We start from the raw sequence: 12,349 nt of genomic DNA on the forward strand, positions 1-12,349 counted from the left end.
ACATGTGCCACTGAGAACAGGGCATGTTGATTGCAGTCTAGTTGTCTCAGAGAACCGGAGAAATGGACATAAGCTTTGAATGTACCATACCGTAACTGTGCCAGGCTCACCAGGACCAGATGAAACTGTCATTGCCGAAGCCTATGGAACACTTGCTATGTGAGGGTAATGGTGGAAAATCATCCTGGAAACAGCAGTATCACATGAACAATAGTAATGCAGTGATAATGAAAACAACAAAAATGAAGACAGGGGGCATGATGCTGACCTACACACCCAGTGTACAGGTCTAAGACAACAAAGGACACTACTACAAGCAAACAGGTGACAAAGGAAACAGGACATACTGACTACCATCCTGACACCTCGGAGAACCATAGAGATGGTCATGAACTTTGAATGTACCATAAATCAATTAATAGCATCAACTAATCTAATAATAGTTGAATTAAATTAAAATTAATTAAAAATAACCTCATATTGAAATACCATGTCCTGCCACTCTTGGACAGGATTGAGCCCTGCAAGAGTTGACATACACAGAAATGACTGTTGCCTTGTCACCCATGAAACAATACCATATTACCACTCTTGGACAGGATTAGGCCCTGCAAGAGTGGGACTAGACAAAATAAGATAAACATCACGTTAGATAAAGAAATATAATAAATATTATATAGCAAATAAATATAAAAATATTATGAAGTGACTCCAAGGAAAGAGACTAAAGGAACTAAGAGACTAAAACTTGCCTGATGTGTAATGTTAATGATGTGTAACAAAGAATGATGATGTCTGAGGAATGGCGGTGTTCGTGCTGCTGTATATCAGACAATCAATAATTAATGATATTAATGTATATCTCTTGCCATGTCACCTTGACAATATGTGCCATCACTACCACTCTTGGACAGGATTGGGCCCTGCAAGAGATGGATTAGATTTATTTGTTTCATTTTAATCTTATTCTACTATGTTTTATCTCGTTTTATTTTATTTTATTTATTTTGTTTTACTCTGTTTTGTTATATTTTACTTTATCTTAACCTTATTCTATTTATTTTATTTTACTTTATTTTACTTTATTTTATTTTACTTTAATTATAATATTTAATTACTAAGAGGAAACAAAACTAAAGGTGTGCCCTGGTAACTCTGAGGGGACCTTCCCTGATGCGTTACCCAGTCACACAGGATCAAATTAACGGGACACCAGAAGTCCAAAGAATCAACCACAGGACCGGACCAGTCCGCGTCCCCATAAGAAAAAGTAGACCCTGGCTGCCTCCACGTGGCTAGGGATGGGAGTGAGGGGCTGTAACACAAACCTGCCACAGCCCCGTACTGCTAAATGCCAGGTGCCGGCAAACACACAACGCAAACATAACACTAATGCACACCTAATTACACATTTCATCTATCAGATGCAAAAGTTTTAAGTTTTTGAATTTTGGAAAAAAAAAAAAAAAAAAAATTAAAAATTTAAATTCTTTAAACTTTTTTTTTTTTTTTTTTTTTTTTTGTGTGTGTAATATATATATTTCTTATATTTAGATGCTCTTTTAAGTTTCTTTTCTAAGCCGGCAACTTGGCAAAAAGCCTAACAAACGGCGGATATAGGGGAAACCCTGGAAGCCGCCAATAACTTACAAATACACTTGTATGTCTCTTTCCCTTAGGGTCGGACTAGAAAGGGTGAACTCCCTCCCCTAAGTAGTTTTTTTCTCCCAAGTCAATGAAAGGAAGTGGAAATTTAATTAAAATGAACCCCGCTTTCCTTCATTCGGCAAACAGCAGCTCTGTCAGCTCAAGAGAAGTGAAATTACATTTGCAGCTCAGAATGGAATTCAAGCAAGCAAGCCTATGGCACTTTATGGTGAATTTTTCGGGAGTGTGTGTGATAGTGAAAATTCAATTTTTCCCTCAAATTTTTTGATGGTATCAAATGCATATAAAACAACCCGTTACTCGTAGCATATATATATATATATATACACACACATTTCGTTTGCACACCAGGCAAGATGCATGCGAAGTTTCTTCGCAACATTTAGTTGCGAAGAATTTAAGTGAACGCCTGCATACATTGCTCCATTACGTTATTAGAGCAGTCAACAAGATTAGAAGCAATTCATTGAGTGACAGATTGTTTAGCCAACTTTGTAGTGAAAACGATGAAGATTTCAATCGTTTGCTGCTTCACACAGAAGTTCGTTGGCTTTCGAAAGATATTTGTCTGAATCGATTTTACAATTTGTTTGATTCAGTACTAGAGTTCCTAGAAAACAGAGATGACGGATTGTGGGCCAACCTGATTACATCCAAAAATGACATCTCTTATTTGACAGACCTCTATAAAATATTTAATGAAGTCAATCTACAATTACACGGTGATGAATGGAATTTAATTAAAACAAAAAACGTTATTGCCGCTTTTGTGGGGAAACTTCTTCTGTTCAAGTGGAGTCTAGGCCAAGGGGAATATAGCCACTTTTCAAATTTATCAGCAGTGTCTCAAAAAGGAAGATTTACTTACATACTGCCAACACTTGGAGGTTCTCCATGCTGATTTCAATGAGCAATTCAAGGATATTCTAAACGTGAATATACCAAATTGGGTTCTAGATCCTTTCTCACATGTAAACACAGCAGGATCATCAAATTTAGAAGAGGAACTCATAGAACTCAACAAATGAAGAACTAAAAATAAAATTCAAAAGTGGATACTAAGAGTTCTGCCTTCAGAAATCAATACCGACACTGTATCCTGGATTATGGGAAATAGTGCAGAAATTTTTAATTGCATTTCCATCTTATTTGGCTGAGCGTGGGTTTAGTGCTGTAGCAAATTTGCTATCTAAGAAAAGGAACCGATTGCATATAACCGAGCGTAGCGATTTACAACTGTTTTTAATGAAAGTTGAACCTGATATTAACAAACTATTAAAAATGCATCAGGCTCATCCTTCACATTAATTTGTTATTTTTGCTTTGTATTTTTACTTTATAAGTTCGAAATAAACAATTTTGTAATATATTTGATGGTGTTTTAATTATTACAATAAGATTCTTACTAATGCATTTGCAATCTCTTAATATGTATTCCGTATTTAAATATGTATCATATTTAAACCATTGTATGAAACTGTGCATAATGTTATTCGAGGTTACACTTTACAATCTTTGCATATGGGCTCTGTTTCATCAAAATTGGTATAGCAATAACTGTGTTCAAGATGAAGCACATATTGGCCACTACTTTTTCAATAATTTAATGGCATAAGCAGTAATGTATCATTAGTTGCTATTTACGTCGAAAATATCAAACAGCTTGAATGCGGAAAACTGTTATAATGGGGGGGTTACAAAATTTGTCTTGCTAAGTGGGCGATTGCCCGAAAAAGTTTGGGAACCTATGCTCTAGTTAATCAAACAAAAATCGATATTAATCTGCTTCCTCTAGATAATACAGCACCTAGCACACTGTGGGTAACTACCAAGGTGCAAACCAACGTAAGCAGGGGTCAAGGTGTGGTACCCACACCACATGGGGGAATGCTGCCCCTCTACTCCTCCCCCATCTCTTCTCTCATGCAGTATGATTGATGTCTTTTGAGATTATGCTGGACATCATGGCGAGATAAAATCTTCCTTACATTTCAAGGGTACAGCTCTAAAACAGTGTTTGCAGGTTGGCCGCTAGTGAGTACGCTGGACTGTACCTATTTGGTAATTCTCTAGAAGGATTCTAAATCAGTTTGTGTATAATCTATCTTCCTCTATTCTACCAGATATTGACAGGAGGGAGTCCGAGTAGTGTGCATGCGGGGGCATTGTCGAGGCCACATTATGTCAAGGGACTGGGTATATTGTTACTAGGTGTATACAGTATCCAAAAATTTCATTACTTCGTACATCATGTCCCCTTGCCCACCTTTTTTTACTACTGAACACACCATGAATTGTCAAACTAATAGAGCAAACTTATCTGCAAAAAGATCTAAACCTCCCAAACACTTCCTCATTAATTGCACAAATATACGTGGTCTCAGTTCTAATCTGAGTGATGTCGATTTCCACTTACAGTCTGCCAAAACCAATGTTTGTTTTCTGGCAGAATCCTAGTTATTGTTTGATTCAACCACTGCTCATCTCAGCTGTCTGAATTATTTGCTGTACGATTCCTTTTGCTTCCAAGGTGGTACTTGTACATATGTCCGTTCTGATATTTCCTGTCAGAAACTTAGTAATTTGGAATTCCCTCTTTTCGATCTTAGCTGGCTTAAAATCTCTCTCTCTACCACATTCTGTCAAATTCATCTGTTGGTTCTGTCGTTCTCCCAAGTCCACTAATCAATTGGAACTCTGTACTTCTCTGTGAAACACGACTTTCTTCAGTCCAACTCTTCTAACAGTGAGGTAATTTTCCTTGGTAATCTTAATGTTTGCAACTACAGCTGGCTTCATTTTCTAGTCATACAGACCCAGCTGATTAAGATGCTGTGGCTCTTGCAATTACTAATGACTTGGTACGGTTTTTTTCATTTAACTACCAGACAATCATAACCACACAGCCAACGCCCTTTATCTTTTCCTTTCAAATAACTCTTCTAAGTACACTGTTGAGGTGAGTGGTCCTCTAGGCTCCTCAAATTACAACTTGATGGTCTCTTTTCCAATGGAGCCTTTCTCTCATGGCCATTCCCAACCTCATGTTGTTTAGCATTGCAAGAATGCAAAATGGGATGATCTACAAAATGTCTTTTATTCTTTTCCTTGGTCGGATTACTGTTTCTAAACTTCTGATGTCAACATTTGCTCAGATCGTGTCAGTGAAATTATTCTCGAAGGGATGGAATCCTTTGTTCCAAACTTCACCTTAAAATCTTCTACTTTATCTAAAGCTTGGTTTAGCAATAAATGTGCTAGGGCTGTTCAAGAGAAGAATGTCACATATCGTAATTGGCTCATATACAAATCTCCAGGTTCATTTTCTTCCTATAACAAAGTTTGAAAGAATTGTAAAGCAGTTGTTAATCAGTCCAAACGAGAATTTGAATAGGCTAAGAGTAGGAAACTTGCTCATTGTCCAAATGGTAGCCAGGCATTCTGGTCTCTTGCTAGAGCTGTTGACCGCGACTTTTTGCCCATCTCTGTTCCCACCTCTATCAAAACCAGATGGTTCAGTTTGTACTTCAGCTAGACATAAAGCTGACCTGCTAGCATCCTATTTTTTTCTAACTCATGTGATCCTTGTAAACTACCTCCCAACAAGCCCAGTATGCTCCAATGAATGCATCCTGTGGTCTCTCCATCAAAAGGATGTCAGAAGGATTTTGAACAGTCTTGATGTTAATAAAGCTTCAGGAACATGGTATTTCTCCACTTGGAGAAATAAATACAGTAGATTCTCGATTTTCCGGGATAGATGGTAAAAAACAACTCCCGGTTAATCCAAAAATACAGAAGTCCTCGACATACGCAAGCTAAGGCATAACTTTTTACTTCGTTGAGTTTTACGTAACTCGGGAATGACTAATAACAAATTGCTACTATATTATTATTGACAAATCTGAATTCTTTTTCAGCATGTTACTTGTCAATCTTTCACTAATTTGATACATTCTTATTAGTTTAATTTTCTAATCCAAATCGATTGCTTTACTTTTCTTGGTAGATTTACTAGTATCGTTGTCACTTATTCACTTAGTCGGCACCATGATAACTTTCAAAACGAAATTTTCTGTAAAGAACTTCACAGGGTTAAGATGAAATCTTATTATTATCACCTCGCACAAGCTCACATTTTACTAAAGCACATTTTTGGAGGTCACTACCATAAAACAATAAAAACAGATTGCACTTTCCGTGTTATTTGGGCTTTTCTCTTTGTGCATCTAATTATAAGCAGATAGTAAACTTATTGCATTTGCGAAAATACCGATAGCTGGAATTCTGTAGGTTTTTACTATTATGGTGAAATGTGTGTCCCCTTCACTGAAATCTTCAATCATATGAAAAAAAAACAAAAAAAAAAAACTATAAATAAATTGTAAGAATCTTCTCTTCTTACAATTCTCTTCTTCTAATCTTTGAGTGACAACTTATAATGCTGCTTCTTGTCGTTTATTTCCGACTTGCAAAACGTCAGTATCTGTTTATAACTACTGTATTCTAGTCATTACTTGAATTTTATGATTTTTGGTTTTGAATTTTTTTTTTTTTTTTTTTTTTTTAAATTTGGAGTCTTGAAGTGTCCCGGTTAATCCAATCCTGGTAAATCGAGAGTCTGCTGTGGGTATTTATTTTTCCAAAGACATAAATACTCCTGTTTTTGTGTCTCCTTTTTTTATTTTCTTAAGAAGGATTCTTCTGCTCCTATGCTTACCTTCAACGACACTCAGATTTCTAGATGTGATCACATATTTCTATTGGAGATTACTCTGACTTCTAATCTCATATGGCATAAGCGCATTACAAATATTGCTTCCTCTGCGTTTGAAATTATGAAAATGGTCAAACATTAACAAGTATCGTGCCGAATTCAGATTTGTCAATAATAATATAGTAGCAATATCTTATTAGCCATTTCCGAGTTACATAAAACTCGAGGACGTAAGAAGTCCTGGAATGTATCTTTTACGTATGTCAGGGACTTCTGTATTTTTGGATTAATGGGGAAATCGATTATTCGGGATTAGTTTTTTACCATCTATCCCGGAAAATTGAGATTCTGCCATATAACCAAGAAAGTTCTTTATACCTACCTCAAAAGTAATTTTTAATTAAACTTTTCTAGCTATCTTAAAAATAGTATATTTAATCTCCTGTTTTCAAGCTGTATAAGCCTACACTGTAATTGGGTTCTTGCTGAACATTGTTATGTGTATATATATAGTTTTGATGGAAAAACTCTCCACTGTATTGAAGATATACAGAAGAGTGGAGAGAAATAGAAAGATAATAAGGAAACAGTAAGGATAGGAAGAGAATAGTTAGACAAAAAAAACTAGTGAAAGAGGAAGATAACGGGAAACAAGAGTAAAAGTAATAGAAATAAGAGAGCTAGTTAAATGAAAAGGCGCCTCCGTAGCCAGGTGGGCAGGAACAGCAGTGCATAGTATACACTTCTTGATTAGACCAGGGTTCAAGCCCATGTGTGTAATATTCTTGTGCTGCTTAATAATCACATGTTCAGTGCATTCCTTTTTTCATTTTGGAGTATGAAACTTTCACTCAATATCTTATTAATGTCTATAATTTGTTCTACAATTTTGTTTAAAATTACTGCTTTCCATGTTTTATTTTGTAGGACAAAACTCATGGCAGAGGTCACAAATCTACTTCTAATGACATGAAGGAACTTCAAGATCATTTCTACATTGGTGGTGTGGAATCAGTAAGTGAGAACCAGTTAGAGAGAGAGCGCTCTATATCTAGAGCAAGATTTATGGGTGCCAGGTAATATCACTTTCCCTTACAAGTAGTTGATTTACAGAAATATTATTAAAAGAGTGTTATTCATATACTTTCATTAACATATTCTCTGATTACAGTATAGTTCCAGTTGTCATGCTTTTGGTTCTAAATCTCATGCTATTAAAGAAAACACCTCAGAAGAGCTTCACAAAAAAAAAAGAAAAAAAAAAAAGATCCGCTAAAACTTCCTCATCTTATTTTCGTTTTTATATTTTCTTATATCCATTTTTTACCTTCCTATTTCCACTTTCTTATTATTCTATTCAGCACACGCAACCACTCACATGTGCGCTCGTGCGCGCGCGCGCACACACACACACACACACACACACACACACACACACACACACACACACACACACACACACACACAAGGTGTGACAATAAAGTTTTTTTATAGTTATGTTCAATAAGCTTGAAAATAAACTGAAGTGATTTGTTGTACTTCAGACTTCCTCCAACAACAGGCGTTGGTATAGAGAGACGTTGCAAGTAACCTTGTTGCATTAGTAGTGTTAATATTCTGTGTCACAATTTTGCCATGAAGCAATGAAAGGATATCATATTTTGATTTAAACTGGGAAAATGTGTAGCACAGATGTAACGTTAAAAACTAAGGGTTATGTTCCTTCTTGGAACATAATCCTTACTTTCTGGTAATGAAACAATAAGTTGTACCAGCGTGTTTGAATTGTATAAGCAGTTCATAGATGGATATGAGGATGTTCGCAATGACCCAAGAAATGGGTATCTGTCAACCTCTCGAAATGAGGCCAGAGTTGCAGAAGTTTGGGACATTGCAAGAGATTGCTGTTTGACCCTCAGAATGATGGCTAATGTTGGGTATGAATAAGGAGATATTTCAACAAATTTTGCATGAAGAGTTAGGAAAAGGATGGGGTGTGCAAAATTTATGCTGTACAGCCTCAAGGGCGAGCAGAAGCAAAGAAGAGTGTTAGCATGTGAAGATTTCATCCAGATTTGCTAAGACAATCCTAATTTCCTTGACTGTATCGTCACCAGATATGAGTGGTGAGTGTTTTCAGTATGACCCAGAGATGAAGAGCCATTGCTTTCTGTGGATTTCAAAATCATCACCAAATCCCAAAATGTTTTGTTTACAGAAATCCAGAAACAAGACAAGGATTATCATGTTTATTGACAAATGGTGTGATTAACAAGGAAATTTGTACCTAAATTGGAGACAGAGTCAAAGCTGTGATCGGCTTACATGTGCTTTGAAGACTATTGAAGCAAATTTCCAGGAGGCTGCAATTTTGAAAGAAATGCACCTGGTTCTTATTGCATGACAGTGCCTTCCCCCACTCCTCATTCTACTCTTGTTGTGAAGACTTTTCTGATGAAACATGTCATTGTTCAGTTCAACTATCCACCTAACTCTCTCGCTATGGCACCAACAGACTTCTTCCTCTTTCACAAGATGAAAACCATTTTTGCCTTCAAAGGAAAGAGATTTCAGGACATAAAGGGGACATAAACAAAAATATAATCACCAAACTGAACGTTATCTCTGGGAATCACATCATTGACTCTTTTCAGAAACTTTTAGAATAGTGTGATACTTTGTACTTTCAGACGTACTGGTATTTAAATGGTTTGTGTGGCTATAAGGTTTTGTGGGGCATTGATGTTGACTTTGGTGCACACGCATGCCAAGTGAGAATTAGCTTGACCACTTCACTTGTGTGTGTGTGTCACAGCTGCTTGATTGTGGAATATTATTGTTCGAATAGTGCACAAACATAAATTTCTTCTTTAAACTTGGGAAAAGTGCTGTGCAAGAATAACAGAAAGTTTATGGAAACAATGCTTGAAGAAAACAGTAGTTTACAAGTGGTTCAACCAGGGTTCAAGCCCGTGACCACCAAATACAGAGGTTGCAAAAGGTCAGGGAATGACCACCGCAATCCCCGGAGCAATATGCCCTTAGTTGCTAATGCTCCTAAAATACCAAATAACAACGACAAGTGGTTCAATTGTTTAAAAATGAACAGGAAACACTGGAAAATGAACCTAGTAGTGGATGCTTATGGCTTTTGTCGTCATGAAACAATGAAAATGTCACGAACAAATTTTTCGAACAAATAAACTGTGATGGCTTTCCTGCAGTCCGTTTGATTATCCAATAGCAAGTGAGGAACAATACCCATGATGTATGTTGGGTACAAGGTTACTAACACGTTGGTCAAGATTTTTGTAGCTCTGGCAAATGCTAAGTTTTCATTTATATTTAATCGTTTTATTGACTTAATTGTTGTACTAAATTATTTTATATAAGTAGCTTTATAGTTCTAGCCAAGTTCCGTGGTTTATTTTGAATTTAGGTAGCAATTTTGAAAGTTAATACTTTGTGTCCATAGATTTTATGTTCGTTACTTGCCGCCATTGTTATATGATACGGAATACTGTAAGGTTTAACGTAAAACTGGATAGCGAAATACTTAGCAGTGTATCAGAAATCTGTTAGATTAATATAGTATTATCAATAAAATTTATTAATCTTATTAAATTTCATTGTTAATTAAATCATACATAAACGGAATCTAACCCAGACCAGAGCAGCAAAGCAGCGTTCACAGAATAGCCAGAGTGCTAGGGCTCACGGGAGAACCGAAGGGGGGGTGATTCTCTGGCACATCACAGCTTTCTAAAACAATGCACATTGTCTAAAACAATGTGCAAAATGTTTGCAGACCTGCCTAGAACAGGACATGATCACCAAGGAGAATGTCTTTGAAGTGAAGAAATTAAGCACCAACTCAGCGTTCTGATGGGCGTCAATGAGAGTTTGAGGTGTAGGGTAAATATGCCTTCGAAGAAATTAATATGGGGGATCCATCAAGCTATCAGCTGCCTAACTCAGTGCCAGAGCTCACTCCTGTGCGTCAAACAACACAGCGGCAATCTCCAAGGCTGAATGCACTGGTCCCACAGGAACTAGTTATTGTCGGCAACTCTATTGACAGGGAGACGAGGAATATAGTATGCAAAAATGATAGGTGGAAAAGGACCCATGTATGTCTGCCAGGGGCAAAAGTTGATGACGTAGAGAAAATATCATCTTTTAAGGGCACAAACGGTGATATTGTTGGACACGTTGAGACTAATGACTTCATTGTTAATTAAATTATTAACAGTAAGAGATCTGCAGATTTACTTAACAAGTAAAAGTCAATGCTGAAAAAAAAGTCACGAGTTAGGGTTAAATTTGAAAGTGTCTGCAAGTCTGCCCAGACACGATCGGGGGGAGTATATGAAGAGAGCCTTCTCAATCAATTTGGCCCTGGAGAGATTGTGCAAAGCTCCTGGGGTAGAATTTTTTTTCAGTGTGCTCTGTGCTTGCTGACAAGAGAGACTGCTTCTACAGGGATGGGATACACTTAAATAGAAAGGGTGCAAGAATATTTGCTGATGCTATCGAGGCAGTGTTAGCTGGTTCGGAAAACTGCTAGTTTGGGGAGATTTACAGAATAAAAGATTAATGGTACTCGCAGGCAGAAGCAAAAGTGATTCTTGCACTGCTTCTATTGTTAATGAGCAGCAACCTAGAGAGCAAGTTGCTGAGGATTTCAAGAGCTGCTGGGAGGCATCTTGGAACAAGTAAATACATGGGCTGTGTAACTAAGAGTAAGAACAAGTGCATGTATACTTGCATGTACACTAATGCTAGAAGTGTAGCAAATAAAATTGATGAATTTGAAGCACTGATCAAGACAGCAAAGGGAGATATTGTTGGGATATCAGAGACATGGTGTCATACAGATATAAGCAGTGCAGAACTGGAATTTGGGGAGCACAATGTTTACAGGAAGGACAGACAGGGTAAGAAGGGAAGAGGGGTTATGCTGTTAGTTAAGAAACACACAAAATCTAAGGAAGTGCATCGAATTGATGTTGGTGGACAATGCAGTGTTGAGTCTGTTAGGTGTGATATAAACACCGGGAAAGGGAAAATGAGAGGAAGAGTATGTTATAGGCATAGTGACGCTGATGAGTACAACGAACAGTTGTGCAGAGAAATAGAATGAGCCAGTATATCAGAATATCTTGTAATGGGATATTTTAACTTTCCAAATACAGCAGGCTTTCGTTATAACGTGGTTCGCTTTACTCTAATTCGCTATAATGCTGTTCTTATATTATAACCTGTATTTCACTATAACGCTCGCAAAACTCACTGTAACACTATTTTATTAGCATACAGATTCAATTTTTGGCAAATCTTGCTTCAGTCCAGTCCGTTTTAAATCCTTTTTTTTTTTTTTTTTCTCTTTGGCAAAAGGAGAAAATAGCCACCATGAAATTAAGTACAGTAATTATTTTTATAATTTCTACTCTATGTACAAAATTGATACTTTCAAATATATTCTTGGTGTGGATAGTTTCAAGGGAGAAATTCTTTTTTAGTACACAAGCTGAAAAAAATTACCATCCAGTGTCATATGCTGTTATGAAGTCTGCATTTTCTGTTTTGACCTGTAATAGAAAGATATTGTGTACCCTATTGAAAAATAGATTTACTCCCTATCTCTTCTTTTGTTTTACTGTGGGAACTATAACTTGCGAAAAGTTTTTCACACAATCAATCCTATGAGCACTAAATGCAGTGCTGTTTCTTGTATTCTCTTGTCTTCTGAACTCCTCTGACCATGTGGTCATCATGAAGTACATAAAATTTGTTTGTTTTACTATCCAAATGGCCTTATGTACTCCATTCTGTCTTCTAAGCTGCATTGCTGTGAGATTATCCCCTTTGGGAATATTGGCAAATACATCTATTAGAACTATTTACATCTGTTTACATTCCCCCACCATAACGAATTACTTTTGGTAACATAAAGGGTAATTT

At 36.7% G+C, this 12,349-nt stretch overlaps 1 protein-coding gene across 4 annotated transcripts in view; it reads left to right on the forward strand.

Moving 5' to 3' along the window:
• LOC150075060 (TATA-binding protein-associated factor 172-like) overlaps window positions 1-12,349 on the forward strand; it is a 934,682-nt gene that overhangs the window by 359,571 nt on the left and 562,762 nt on the right. For all 4 annotated transcript variants that reach the window (XM_090388242.1, XM_090388245.1, XM_090388243.1 and 1 more), the window contains exon 16: window positions 7,313-7,461. In XM_090388242.1, coding sequence (XP_090244368.1) covers window positions 7,313-7,461 — 149 coding nt within the window. The remainder of the gene's footprint in view (window positions 1-7,312; window positions 7,462-12,349) is intronic.

Source organism: Mastigoproctus giganteus, chromosome 14 (genome assembly GCF_048544385.1).
Source record: "Mastigoproctus giganteus isolate SK-2022 chromosome 14, ASM4854438v1, whole genome shotgun sequence".
Taxonomy (NCBI): Eukaryota; Metazoa; Arthropoda; class Arachnida; order Uropygi; family Thelyphonidae; genus Mastigoproctus; species Mastigoproctus giganteus.